The 16,351-nt window shown below is 34.9% G+C and overlaps 1 protein-coding gene across 2 annotated transcripts in view; it reads left to right on the forward strand.

The window, feature by feature from the left end:
* Window positions 1-16,351, forward strand: part of LOC138699435 (uncharacterized) — a 123,991-nt gene that overhangs the window by 19,666 nt on the left and 87,974 nt on the right. For both annotated transcript variants that reach the window (XM_069825299.1, XM_069825300.1), the window contains exons 5-6: window positions 3,876-4,141; window positions 4,759-4,996. In XM_069825299.1, the coding sequence (XP_069681400.1) occupies window positions 3,876-4,141; window positions 4,759-4,996 (504 nt within the window). The remainder of the gene's footprint in view (window positions 1-3,875; window positions 4,142-4,758; window positions 4,997-16,351) is intronic.

Genomic DNA, 16,351 nt, shown 5'->3' on the forward strand with positions numbered 1-16,351 from the left:
CTATCATAATATTAATACTCGATACAACGCGATAACACGCTAGAAATTCCACTTCACACATCATCTCTGTATTCCTCATCTTTCACTGTTGCTACCTCTCGTCACTGGAACTCTCTGCCGCCTAAAGTCAAGGGTTCCCGAACATTGAAATCTTTCAAATCCAAGTTAGAAAATTATCTTATAACGAGTTGCCAAACTAACTTACTATTATGACAAGTGTTGTATTGCATGTTTCCACGTATTCGCATTTTTTTATGTTCTAGTGATATTTAACTTATTTTATATTTTTGTTTTCATATTTTCTGATAATGGTATATCTATAATGTGATAAGTTGAGCTATATATAATCATAATTTTCCTTACTATGTGTACTTAAAAATATTGTATTCATTGTATGCTTTGTACTGCACTATTTTATTACTATTATTATTGTTATTATTATTATTATTATACTATTCTTATTTTTTATCATTATTATTATTATTATTATTATCATCATCATCATCAATAATTGTCTTATTATTTATACTTTGTATGTCTCATTTATTTTGACCTGCTGTTCACACTTTATTATGCTTTTTCCTTTCTTTCTGTATGTTATATATTATGTCTGATTTCTACTTACTTGTTGTTTACATTTTATTATTACTATCTTATTCAGTTTTGTGTGTAAAATTGTAGTGTACTTTGTAAATTTGTAGTGTTTTTTGTAACGCAGTTTTACTCCTGGTTGAGTGTTAGAGAAGGCCGTATGGCCTTAACTCTGCCAGGTTAAATAAATCATTATTATTATTATTATTATTATTATTATTATTATTATTATTATTATTATTATATCTATCCCTATAGAACAGGAATTAGCAATAAACTCAATTTTGTTAAAATTTGACTTATGGAGATTCTCAAAAAAAAAATTCAATTACGTTCAAATTCACATACCAACACAGCAATTCACATACTGACCTTATTTTCGATATTATTTCTATATTTACGAATATTTTTACTCACAATACGCGGCATATAGCCTACAATTTACCGACATTATATCCGGTCGTAGCGTAAGTTTATTGGGGAGATCCGACTGCTCTCTCGCAGGAAGGAAAACGAATCTGCGGTTAATGGCGGTGATTTAGGAATACAATCTTATACAAATAATGCACCGGTAAGATGTAATAGGATGGCGTTATATTGATCTTACCTTTTATCAAAGCGTATGTTGAAAATGATGTCCACCTTTCTGAATATAGTGCGTACCTATAAAGAAAAAAATTATGTTAGAAAGCTGAAATTTTGTGTGGGGTTTCGGAATTGAAGTACGTTAAAAGTAGACTATTATGATATTTATATACAAATTTCCAGTATGTTTACAGAAATTATTAATTTCAGTTATAGAAACTTTTGATTTTAAAACAATTTCTTTCAACATAACTAATCAGAGAAGCAATAATAGAATAATATTGCAGCTTAAAAACACGAGACCAAATGTCTCCTCTTCCTTACATGAAACAATGTGTTACACATCTGGGTCAAATCTTAGTGTTTGTTACCGTATATTTCCCGCTCATGCTCTAAAACATCCTGTCTGAGTACTTTGTAACCTAATACTGTGACCATACATCGTCCATGCTCAGTCATATATAGTTTTCATCTTTCTAATTGTCCTTCTGCATAAAGAAAATAACACTATTACTTACAACTTACTTACAAATGGCTTTTAAGGAACCCGGATGTTCATTTTCTTCCTCATATAAGACCGCCATTGGTCCCTATCCTGAGCAAGATTAATCCATTCTCTACCATCATATCCCACTTCCCTCAAATCCATTTTAATATTATCCTCCCATCTACGTCTCGGCCTCCCCAAAGATATTTTTCCCTCAGGTCTTCCAACTAACATTCTATATGCATTTCTAGATTCGCCCATACGTGCTACATGTTCTGCCCATCTCAAACATCTCGATTTAATGTTTCTAATTATGTTAGGTGAAGAATACAATGCGTGAAGTTCTGCGTTGTGTAACTTTCTCCATTCTCCAGTAACTTCACCCCTCTTAACCCCAAATATTTTCATAAGCACCTTATTCTCAAATACTCTTAACCTCTGTTCCTCTCTCAAGTTTCACAACCATACAGAACAACCGGTAATATAACTGTTTAATAAATTCTAACTTTCAGATTTTTTGAGAGCAGACAGGATGACAAAAGCTTCTCAACCGAATAACAACAGGCATTTCCCATATTTATTCTGTGTTTAATTTCCTCCCGTGTGTCATTTATATTTGTTACTTTGCTCCAAGGTACTTGAATTTTTTTCACCTTTTCAAAGGATATATTTCCAGTTCTTATATTTCCATTTCGTACTACGTTCTGGTCACGAGATATAATCATATACTTTGTTTTTTTCGTGATTTACTTCCAAACCTATCACCTTACTTGCTCCAAGTAGAATTTCCGTGTTTTCCCTAATCGTTTGTGGATTTTCTCCTAACATATCCAAGTCATCCGCATAGACAAGCAGCTGATGTAACCAGTTCAATTCCAAACCCTCTCTGTTATCCTGGACTTTCCTAATGGCATATTCTAGAGCAAAGTTAAAAAAATAAAGGTGATAGTGCATCTCCTTGCTTTAGCCCACAGTGAATTGGAAAAGCGTCAGACGGAAATTGGCCTATACGGACTCTGCTGTACATATTTTAATTAATCCAACTAGTTTCTTCGGAATACCAAATTCAATAAGAATATTATATAAAACTTTTACATTGACGGAATCATATGCCTTTTTGAAATCTATGAAAAGGAAAACAACACTAAAGCATATTTTAATTCATTACCTCATAAGTCCACATTATAAAGACAGCTGCTTACATCATCAATGCAGATATTGTTATAAAACCTTACCTTCCATAAATTATATTTATCTAACTTAAGAATACTTTTTATTTACTTACTTACATTTATTTATTTATTTATTTACATTTAATTTATATTTTATTTATTTACATTTAATTTATATTTTATTTATTTATATTTAATTTATATTTCATTTATTTATTTATTTATTTATTTATTTATTTATTTATTTATTTATTTATTTATTTATACTGACAGAGTTAAGGCCTTCTCTTACACTCTACCAGATCACAAAGTACACAAACAGTGAAATTTAACAAAATGTTAAAACAAAATAATAACGTAACAAGATTTGACACTGTATAAAATGAAATAATACCATGAGGTAATAGAAAAAAGTAAAATACAGATCTAAAAACTGTAATATACCATAAACAACTAAATTAGTACAAATAGTTAACAGGGTTAATTCAATAATTAACAGTTGACTTCAGTGTACAGTAAAAATTCCTTTCATCGTTCCCTACTGTTTTATATTCTCTATCTCCACTTTTACGTCACTCAATTTTCTAACTCTAAAAGGTGCAACACACAGCTGACCATGGCTGAACACAGGTTGAAGCAAATACAATCCAATCTTACTGAAAGTCTGCCCTTGTCATTTGTTTACCATCATCGCAAATGCCACCCCAATTACTGTATTTGAGAATTAATAAAACTGTTATTACGTAATTGCCTAAAATGGTTTAATGATGATGCAAAGCAAGGAAAATACACTCAAATCCAGAATTAAAAAAAAAATACTAAAGCATAACGTCTAGTAAGTCATATAAAATAGCCCACCTCTATGGAGCAACGCATAATGAGACGGTGTCATCTCCAGGGTACCGAATCATATCCTTAGTTTTACTGCAAATAATTTATAATTTAGTTATGAATGCTTTTATTTCGGTAAACTTGTTTCTTCTTCAATTATTCGTTAAAGATTAGATATGCTAAATAATGTGTATTATTCTTTGTTAAAGAAAGGCAAACCGCCTCAACAAGAAACTTGATAAAAGATATAAAGTTTGAAAGTAGCATTCAATTCACTTTCCAAGCGAAAACACGTAATGAAGTTCTGAACATTTTCCTGATGGCTTCGGAACCTGATCTACAAACTTCAGACATGTACTACATAAAAATTAGAAGCGATTACAGTTACATTTATAAATGTGATCCCTCAGCATCGTCTGTACATGAACTTCCATATTCAGGAGCATTCAGATTATGCAACGAAGTAAAATCAGAGGTGAGTGAATTTGTTATAATTATCACTGCTTTTTATATTGATTCAATCATGTGCATGCAAGATTCAGGAATAGAATAATTGATAAATTGGCCTATAAAATCAATTCTGATATTGGTTCAGTGAGCGACCTAAACCACACAAAGTCACAGCGGTCAACCTGACGATGTTGACAAAGGAAATAATATACGACCTCACCATTCTCTATTATTTAGAAGAAGAAAAACTTAAGAGAAATTAAAGTAATAGGCCTTGTAACAGGAGCCCAGAGGTACTATTCATTAATTTGTAAAATAATTTTGGAAAACATAATATAGAAATCCATAAATTAAAATTTATTGTGCTGTTAGCTCTTGAAAGGATCCATAGCTCTTCTAAGAAATCACTGTTAACTTACAGATGTTAATTTCTAGGTATATTTGTATAAATCTTTAGATAAGGTTTATCTGTGTAATGTTAATTTTCTTATATGCAATCAAACAAATTGTTAAGAGTATATTTTGTCCTCATGACAATCCTCTAATGAGGAAAGTCCTTAATAAAAATTCATAAGTTAATATTCACCTACACGTTAAACGTTAAAACGTTAACCTATACTCCACACATTTTTTATGTTTCAGCGGTTATCAGACAATTTTTGGGTACAAAGTGATGATTCTTATGAAGATTATGACGATACATATAGCCATAATATGAAGGAGTATTCATTTAAAGTATATATATTTAATGGCGAAGTAAAAGTGTTTCATGGAAAAAACTGGTATACTCACTCCATTTTAAAATGGCAAGATCCATTTCCTATTGATGTAGAATATATTTCTTTGGGAACCGAAATTATGGATGGAAAAATAAAGTTCGGTAAGTTGTAAATTCCAAATTAATAAGTCTTCATTAATTACGAGAAATATACCTATATGTTTATAATAATTCAAGAATTACGCATCTACAACACACAGAGTAGACCCATTTCCCAAACCAATTATATACAAACATCCATGCAACCGAGATACTCGGAGACAATGCTTTTGTCTACTGACAAGAGGTACAGATGAGAATTGCACTTGCGTTTATTAGGCCTACCTGGTTGCAATTTTTCGAGGTATTTCTCAAACTGTAAGACGAGAGTCAGCTAATACAAAGGCGAATTCTCGGATTCATGTCGCCAAATATGATCTCCCTCTCACAAATTACTTGTATGCATACATGAATACAGTAAAAAATACATACATACATACATACATACATACATTACATACATTACATACATACATACATACATACATACATACATACATACATACATACATACATACATACACACATGAACTCTCAAATTTTTCGTCCACGTCTTGAAGAAGATGTAAAAATAAAACCTGCAGTATTTGAAGACATCAGGTGACGTATGATGAAAAAAGTTATAAATTTTATAAATCATGTTTTATTTAACGACGCTCGCAACTGCCGAGTTATATCAGCGTCGCCGGTGTGCCGGAATTTTGTCCCGCAGAAGTTCTTTTACATGTCAGTAAATGTACTGACATGAGACTGTCGCATTTAAACACAAATACCATCGACCTGGGCCGGGATCAAACCACGTATGATGAAGATTTGAGGCTTGAGCCAGGTGCAGGGTAGTCATTTTGAAAGCCATATCAAAATAACACAAAAAATATTTCCGTTATGTTTATGTGAAACTTAATAATTTTGTTAGTTCGTGAAATATATTACGAATACTGCATAGATACCGTACGCTGTATGGCACTCTAAAAATACTACAGAGAGAGGCAGCGAAAAGTTACTGCACTATGCAGGAGACTTCGGGGAACAGACTGCCCGCAATCCATTCTGAACTCACCGGTAAGCTGTAGCAGCGCGGGCAGGTGTTCAGTTTCATTATGGTAGACCTAAATTACTAGTTAAGGATTACTGAATGAATGAATAAAGTTTAAAATTGATGTAGATCTTACATATCTTTCATCAAAACAGCTATTGAAAATTATGTTCACCGTTAATTAAAAGAGGCAATACCATCATGGGCAGATTGCAGCATCCACTAACAGAAATTTACGCGGGCAGCTGGATCCCGTTGTGTTAACTGATGAACCACTGACTAAATTCAAACAATAATAAATTGAAACGGTTATTCTGTAATAACGAGTTTCGTAATTTTCTCGCGCAATTATTTTTGCACTTGATGTTTCTTTTTACTTTCGTTATTTGTTTGTTTATTTATTTCTGTTATCACAACCATTGCTACCATTACTAGTATTGTCATCAGTCATCACTATCACTACTACTGCTACCAGTATTTCGGGGTCAAAATTCAACATGGGTGATAAACGGTCAAAGAATTTTGCCTTGAGCCCTCTCTTAGGGAAAGTATAAAGTAGCAAGTTACTTTTAAATGACGTAGTTTGATTAGCTTAGAAGCTTATTATAAAGTGTGGTTCTTCTATGACTTGAAAAAGAGTTCGGAAATTCCCACCTTCCACCCTCTTATCTAGTAGTACTTACTTTCTGGCTTTTAAGGAACCCGGAAGTTCATTGCCGCCTTCACATAAGCCCGCCATTGGTCCCTATTCTGAGCTTATTTAGTAGTACACCATTAAAAACAGACATGTGCCAAAAATTGGAGCGATCAGAGCATATTTAGGGTATGCTGAACGACGTTTAATATCATGCAGAATGTGACATACTTATATATGGGTAATTGGATAATACGTTCAAGTCGTACAACCTACTCAACTATCTTACTTACTTACTTACAAATGGCTTTTAAGGAACCCGAAGGTTCATTGCCGCCCTCACATAAGCCCGCCATCGGTCCCTATCCTGTGCAAGATTAATCCAGTCTCTACCATCATATCCCACCTCCCTCAAATCCATTTTAATATTACCCTCCCATCTACGTCTCGGCCTCCCTAAAGATCTCTTTCCCTCCGGTCTCCCAACTAACACTCTATATGCATTTCTGGATTCGCCCATACGTGCTACATGCCCTGCCCATCTCAAACGTCTGGATTTAATGTTCCTAATTATGTCAGGTGAAGAATACAATGCGTGCAGTTCTGCGTTCTGTAACTTTCTCCATTCTCCTGTAACTTGATCCCGCTTAGCCCCAAATATTTTCCTAAGCACCTTATTCTCAAACACCCTGAACCTATGTTCCTCTCTCAGAGTGAGAGTCCAAGTTTCACAACCATACAGAAGAACTGGTAATATAACTGTTTTATAAATTCTAACTTTCAGATTTTTGGACAGCAGACTGGATGATAAGAGCTTCTCAGCCGAATAATAACACGCATTTCCCATATTTATTCTGCGTTTAATTTCCTCCCGAGTGTCATTTATATTTGTTACTGTTGCTCCAAGATATTTGAATTTTTCCACCTCTTCGAAGGATAAATCTCCAATTTTTATATTTCCTTGCAGTGTAGGCCAACTAATAGACCACGGCCTCTCAGCCCGGAAAATGAATCTACATCTTTTATATTTCCATTTCGTACAATATTCTGGTCACGAGACATAATCATATACTTTGTCTTTTCGGGATTTACTTCCAAACCGATCGCTCTACTTGCTTCGAGTAAAATTTCCGTGTTTTCCCTAATCGTTTGTGTATTTTCTCCTAACATATTCACGTCATCCGCATAGACAAGAAGCTGATGTAACCCGTTCAATTCCAAACCCTGCCTGTTATCCTGAACTTTCCTAATGGCATATTCTAGAGCGAAGTTAATAAGTAAAGGTGATAGTGCATCTCCCTGCTTTAGCCCGCAGTGGATTGGAAACGCATCTGACAGAAACTGACCTATACGGACTCTGCTGTACGTTTCACTGAGACACATTTTAATTAATCGAACTAGTTTCTTGGGAATACCAAATTCAATAAGAATATCATATAATACTTCCCTCTTAACCGAGTCATAAGCCTTTTTGAAATCTATGAATAACTGATGTACTGTACCCTTATACTCCCATTTTTTCTCCATTATCTGTCGAATACAAAAAATCTGATCAATAGTCGATCTATTACGCCGAAAACCGCACTGATGATCCCCAATAATTTCATCTACGTACGGAGTTAATCTTCTCAAAAGAATATTGGACAAAATTTTGTACGACGTCAACAAAAGTGATATTCCTCGAAAGTTACCACAGTTGGTTTTGTCCCCCTTTTTAAAAATAGGTACAATTATGGACTCCTTCCATTGTTCTGGTACAATTTCCTTTTCCCAAATAGCAAGTACAAGTTTATAAATTTCGCTATATAATGCACTCCCACCCTCCTGTATTAATTCTGCTGGAATTTGATCGATACCTGGAGACTTGTACTTTTTCAGATTTTCTATCGCAATTTCGACTTCAGAAAGAGTGGGTTCGGGTATAAATGGCTCAGCAGTTTGTATTTCAATTTCGTCCCGATCATTTCTATTTGCCCTATGTACATTTAGTAGTTGCGCAAAATAGTTTTTCCATCTGTTTAGGATTGATGGAGAGTCTGCAAGCAAGTCACCATTCTCATCCTTGATCACATTTACCCTTGGCTGATATCCGTTCTTAAATTCCTTTATACCCTTATATAAATCTCGAATGTTTTTATTCTTACTATTTGTTTCTACCTCATTCAGTTTTTCCTTCAAGTAACCTCTCTTTTTATTCCTAAGTGTACGACTTGCTTCCCGTCTTTCATTGAAATAATTATCTCTCTTCTCCTCAACTGGATCCTGTAAGAATTTCAATTTTGCCTGTTTCCTTCTTTCTACTACCATGCAACAATCTTCATCAAACCACGGTTTCTTTTTCTTAGTTTCATAATAACCTATGCTCTGCTCAGTTGCAATTTTGATACTATCTCTGATATTTTGCCACACGCTATTAACATCTAATTCTTTCTCAACTTCGTCGGAACTTTCTAAAGTGGCAAACCTATTCGAAATTTCGACCTGATAATTTTGCTTAGCTTCCTCGTCCTTTAATTTCAAAATATTGAATTTAGTAATATTAACTTGTTGCTCTACTCGCTTGGCTACTGATAATCTTTCTCTTAATTCTCCAATCACCAAATAATGGTCAGAATTACAGTCTGCACCCCTGAAAGTTCGAATATCTACTATACTAGTATGTCTCCGTTTATCTATCAAGATGTGATCTATTTGGTTGTGTGTCAATCCATCTGGAGAAGTCCAAGTATATTTATGTATATCCTTATGGGGGAATGTTGTACTTTTGACAATTAAATTTTTCGATGTGGCAAAGTTGACTAATCTAACTCCATTGTCACTACTAATTGCGTGTAGGCTCTCTTTTCCAATAGTTGGTCTAAAAATATCCTCCCGTCCTACTTTAGCATTGAAATCCCCCAATAAAATTTTCATGTGATATCTAGGGAACTGATCAAAAGTATGTTCCAATTCCTCATAGAAGCTATTCTTTATATGGTCGTCTTTCTCTTCTGTAGGGGCGTGAGCATTTATAACTATGATGTCGCACCATCTACCCTTAAGTACTAAATATGATAACCTGTCACTGATAAATTCGACCTTTTTTACTGCTGATTTTATTCTTTTATGAACAAAGAATCCTGTTCCTAATTGGTGATTATTGTTTCCTTTCCCATAATACAACAAGTAATCTCCTATTTGTGATATGCCATTCCCATCTAACCTAACCTCTTGTACTCCTACGAAGTCTATTCTATATCTAGCTAGTTCTTTTGCTACTAATGTTACCCCTCCTGTTCTATAAAGACTAGTTACGTTCCAAGTGCCAAATCTCAAATCCTTATTCCTTTGCTGTGGTCGTGCCAGAGAATCAGTCCTATTCCGAGGCTTATTATAGGGATACGTAACAAGCTGTTTTTTACGGTGATGGGTTGTTAGCCCTTCGCCCAACCCCCAAGCTGGAGGACCACCCCTTATCGGCTGTCCACGACTGCTTATTCAATATATTCGCAGCTACCCTCCATATCTGGAGGCCGTCTCCTCTATCCGCAACCTGAGGACGCGCCATGCCGTGGTGATAGGGACCCACAATACATGGCTACTCAACTATCAGAAGTTCTATATCCGGCGTGCACACATCACATCCAAGAGCTCCTTTTGGAGGAAGCATTTAGTGTCTGCATCACAAAGGGACTATCAACTGGCGTTCCGGCCCATCATCATGCACAGTTTGCCCACTGATTAAAAGCCTGGCGCAGAAGTACCATATATCGCAGCCGAACTAAAGGATGTTTCCGCAGATGTGAAAGATTTTGTGGTTAGTCAACTTGAAGTAACCCTTCCACGTAGTGATTATCGACAAGTATTGGAATTGACCTTCTTGTTCTTGGAAGAAGTCCCTCCGCGAGGTGTAGGCCTATCCTTCAATAAGCGCGGTTCATGGCAAGATTGATCTATGTACTGAAAATATTATTTATCCATGACCATAACGAAAAACATGCCTTTACTAAATACTTTTGCGTTTGTAAAGTAGGCTTTTATTCAACATTACTTTATTCCACTAGTGAGATAAAGACTTTACCTCACAGTTTGAACTTTATCTCACAGTTCATTAGTATTTTCCTAGTACCCGGGCACACACGTATACTTTTCCATTCAACTATTACTCAAGAAGTTAATATATTAGTTACTAGATATCTCTACTTCTACTTCTTCATACACTCAATCTCCTTCTCTTTTCTCTCTCTGCTACGTCGTAATTTGTACATTACATCCATATCTAATATGCATCTTTTTAAAATTTTGTAATAATTTACCTTTTGGGATGCGAGGAGACTTGAACCCTTGAACCTGCGAAGTTGGGTTTATAGGATTTTAAAACAACACGCGTTAGCCAACTGAGCTAAACAGACACGATGATTAATTAAGTTTTAGTATTCCTCTTAAGTTTACAGAAGTAAAATGTGAAATTATTTTAATCACATTAGTTCCGTGAACACTTCTAAATAATCCCTGAAAGTTGAAAAAGACGAAAATACACGTTTAAAATGAAAAAATATATATATTAAAATTATATAATTAATTATAATTTGTTATTTATCCAACTCCTTAGATACCATTCTTTACTAATCATGGCCTCCTACATCATGACCTACCTAGTATACGTATTGATTCTAAAATCCATGCCATGGTATGTGATTACATGAGGACTTATTTTCAACATATTTTCTTTTATAAAACATAATTTTTCGTTATGGTCATGGATAAAATTACGTATGGTACTTGTGAGCGTGATCTTTATTGCACTCGTGTAATTTAAGGACTCGGCTGACGCCTCGTGCTTAAATCTTTCCACTCGTGCAATAAAGATGCACTTACCTCACAAGTACCATAAATAACTATTTACTATTCATTTTGAGAATATTCAGATAAGTCTCTAATTGATATCAAATAAATGTTTTGTTATATTTCCGTCATGGACTTTTAATAGCATAGAGTGAAACTCTTTATATTACATATTTTACAGTTTGTAAAAATTATATTAAAAGTGAATATTAAAAGATTTAATTTAGGTTAAAAATTAAAAACATTATAAAAATATACTACGAGACTTCGAGATATATCATGAAAATCATGCGCAATATTGTTGTGTAAATCATTAACTTGATATGGTTATATCAGAGTGAAAACTCGTTTACAATTTTAGTTTGTATAATGTGAAACACTTTGCATTTATATAAACTATATTACATGCCGCGCCTATAATCAGTGCATGACCTTTGTATTGTTTACGTATTTAAGTGATTTGAGTTTATATTTAATGGATGAAATTTCAATAATGCTTAGTTCCTCTCATATTCTAGTCTTGTACAATTTCATGATGCAGATTATGGGACTAGTGTCGAAATATTATCTAAAAAGAGAAACATTATTGTAGAGATATTATATTATTAAATTGTTAAAGAGATATGTCTAAAATCTGGACTGATTGTGCGGTTAGACTTACGTCGTATTTTACATAGCTAGTCTTTATAATGATGTTATCAACAGTAATCTCACTAGACGTTTTGATTTATCTAGAGAAAATCAAAACTCGAGTGGGATTTAATTGACTATTACACGATTAGAAGAAAGTATATAAAGATTAGAAGTAACGAAGTACTCCAATACAATAAAATATTAATTGACTTACGAAAATACAACTGTCTTCGAATGTATTATTGTACCATCTCAACATTACAAATATTACGCTAGATGCATGCTAGATGGCAGTAGTGAGCAATGTCTTCTCGTCGAGCAGTTCTCGATCTATTATACACGATGGCAATGTTACTAGTCAAGAAGGGTTTGTTGATTCAGTTTCATTTTTATTAAAATGCAACATTCCACTTCAATTATCCGAATCCCAGTAATCAACGTCACTTGACAGATGATTTTCAATAAATCTTAATATTAAATAATCTCTGATACGTGACTACCCATAATATCATATAGCAGAAGCTATAACATAACCTAAATAATATACACAAGTGTTAGAAAAGTTTTAATTAACGACGATGACATAAAAAATAAACATGAATAATTTTAAAAGGAATAATTATTGAATGTACAATTTTCAAATTTGAATGTGGTTGGTGGTTCAATTGATGTTATATTGGACGTGTGCGTAATAGAAGTGGAACTCGTTGATTTAGGCCTACATGGTGTATTCAACTTATTCAGGATTTCCGAATGGTGCTCTTCATTTATTTGTAAATCGGATTTCAGAAGATGCATAGGTATGATCAGTGATTTTTATTAATTCTTGTTCTTGAATGCCAATGCGAGTCATATCTGAAACTGCTGTGCATCGACTGGAGTGGTTTGTAATTTTATATATATATATATATATATATATATATATATATATATATATATATATATATATATTTTGACGTCCAGACCAGCGCAGTTTCAAATGTTGGCAAACAAAGAAACAAATGCTAGGGACGCGATAAAATTAAACAAATGCTAGGGAATGCGATAAAATTGTGCGATAAGCAGCCATGATTGGTTGAAATACGTCCTTTCGTACCGTTTTATTGGTCAAAAGTAATATGACGTAGTAAGATTGTAATAGTCAACATAATTTGGAAGTAGTGGTGTATATTGTAGAACTTCGTCAAAAGGTTAACTAAAATGAAAATTATTGTATGTTATATGAATAAATGTGTTTTGAATGATATGAAAATTAAACTTACACAATTCTTTTTAAGTAGTTTACTATGATGTTATCGTGCATTTAAGTTGCAAAGTCAATTCGGTATTATCTAAAATAAAAAGAGAAATATTCTATTAGTATTATGAATCTGAACTTATTGAACGCAGATGTCAATGGAGTAAATAAAGAATATACATGTACATGCTTATGAATTGCGTTTCTATATGTGTGGATTAATTTTTAACCTAAATTAAGTCTTTTAATATTCACTTTTAATATTGTATTAACAATTCCAATCTAATATAATGCAGTCAAATGCCACACAAATGAGGTTACTATATGGCAAATTATATGTATCTGATGATGTGACAATAGTGGTGAAAACGTTCATACATACTGTAAAATATGTAATATAAAGAGTTTCACTCTATGATATTACAATATAATTATAAGCCAACGACGGAAATATAACAAAACATTTATTTGATATGAAAATATTCTTGTTTAGAGATATGCGTTTCAAGCTAACAATTGCAGAGAAACGAGGTCTTGGGAACTTCTGTGTCTTTGGAGTTGAACTGTACGTCAGTGTGCTTCCTCTCCCGGCTTCAACTGCAGCTCCCGCCAGCGATTTGGGTCTGTTGAAACTCCTTGTGGCACAAACATCACCACCAGCCAAGGGTGTCCTGAAGAAGCTGTGTGGACATTTGTGATATCTAAGCGAAAAGCTGATAGTACTCGCATTCTTTGACAGAGACAGAGAAGAGGGCGATGGTGAAAAGACTGTCAACAACACCGCGGAACGAGGGATCACCTTCATGCAGGAGTTCATCTTGCAAGTTGTCCAGCATTCCGCAAGTGATATCCCGATTCAAAGAAGTCTGCACTCCTCCAGAGTCTTTCTTCACCCTCTGTTATCGAATAGACGCCAGATGTATTGTGCTGCAATGTGGATTAAGCAGTTTCCCTTATAACAACATAATATCACAATTTCTTCTGTTATTAATGAACGGGCTCGACGGCTCGTGGTCTTCTTGTATATTTTCAATATCGACCTTCAGCTTTCTGTGTGAAAATGTCAGTTTCAATTGTTCTATGTTGTTACCTACAATAACAAAGGTATGATACATCGATTAATTGATTAACTGATTTAGTAATGGAAACACGGTTCCAACAGATCCCCATAAGACACAGAATAACCGCCCATTAAGGGAAAATTTAAATATTAACCTATTGGACCAGAATTTCACCCACATTAGTTTTAAGCCAGGGAGATTAGATTGGAGGGGTGGGAGGAAGAGATATTTCAAAACTTTAAAAATAAAGACTACCCCAACATATATATTTTTGTTGAAGCAGCGAAAATAGATATATTGTACTGTTTCTCCTGGAGGAGTTGCGTCTTCGGAGGCTAGCGGTTATTACTCTGGTCGTTTGGTTCAAGGTTCGCGGGTTCCAACCCGGTCGAGTACGTTTGTAGGAAGCCCGAGAAAAAATATCTCAGCCATTTATCGCGCACATTGAAATTTCGAGGTAACACAAGGGACCCATATTCTATATTAATTACCCCGAATAGTAAAACATTCAATACTTGCTCCAAGAATTACACATATATATATTGTGACTTTATTCCCACTCAACAATAGGATTTTATTCTTCCAACAACAATTCCTTTCTACAATTCACCTTAAACGCTCTCGTCAACAATAGGATTTTCACTCAACACAGTATTCGTTATAGCACTCCACTGACTGCAATGACAATTTACTTGGACTATTACGAACAACAATGAACTGTTAATCTTAACTAATATTTACAAAGCACTATTTACATATCAGAACTATCAGTTCTCAGTTCACAGTTCTTCTAGCTCAGTCACTCGAGTTCACAGTATCTCGAACCACAGACCTTCAGAGACAGTCCACTGTACACGAACTCAGGTCCCTCCAACTGCGGTCCACTGCACTCGAACTCAGGGCTTCGGATGCTGATACAGTTGCGGACGCACACTCGAGTCGAACTCCGGTACACAAGACTGGCTTGTTTGCTCTGGCTTACTCACTGACTGAATAACTGAAAAACTGCTCGCGTTCACTTGCGCGCGTAATTTATAACCACAGCAACGTAACCGAGAAACTTCGAATTCGCGATTTTTTTCACTTCGACGGGCTTCTGGAAGAGTCGGGAAGGTCCGTTCCCCATTCACTGCGTAAGTAGCAGCTGCGCGCGCAGCCTCCCCAGGCGTGTAGGCCCTTTCCCCACTTCTCTCCGCCGCGCGCCGTCCCTCCGTGCTCCGCGCGATCTGCTCTCTTGCGGAACGCTGGTCGTGAGTTCGAATCTCACGTCGCTGTCACAATATATACACTGAGGAACCAAAAAAGTAGAACACTACGAAAAAGTACGATATTCATTGACTTTTCCACTTTATGAGCCTGCTTTGGTAAATTTCAAACTTGTAAATTTTTTTGGGCTAGGCCTATTAACATTAATTTAGATTCACTAGGACAAAAAGAACAATAAACAATGGTGCACTTTTTCTGTTTTAACATTTCATTGCACTGCACAAAAGGAACCAACAATATTAAACGAATAATCGTTTCAAATGTCATTTTACAATGTTTTAACACATTTTTCACTTCAGTAGACCAATCACCACAGCGTGTTCCCTCCTCTAGCCGCAATTACAGCTTCCATCCTCTCAGGTATGTTCTGAATAATATTTCTGGTACCTACGCTGGTGATCCAGGTTGTCTCACTATTGCTGTATGGCTTCCCTTTGCTGGTGTAAGTCTTCTGGTGCAGGCAGCCGATTCCGTACACGTCTTCCCAGTAAATTCCATACTTTCTCTATGAGATTCAGATCTGGACTGTATGCTGGCCAGTCCATTCTCTGAATCCCCACCTCTTGGAGAAAGTTGATGACTCGTTGTGCTATATGGCGGCAGGTACAGTGAAACCTGTTCAAGACGGAAGTGACATGGTCCTAATTTTTTTTCCGTTGTGGACAGGTTTCCGTATTATTCAGGTGTGCCATTAAAATGGAATATTTTGTCATTTATATACGTGAAA

The sequence above is a fragment of the Periplaneta americana genome, chromosome 5 (genome assembly GCF_040183065.1).
Source record: "Periplaneta americana isolate PAMFEO1 chromosome 5, P.americana_PAMFEO1_priV1, whole genome shotgun sequence".
NCBI lineage: Eukaryota > Metazoa > Arthropoda > Insecta > Blattodea > Blattidae > Periplaneta > Periplaneta americana.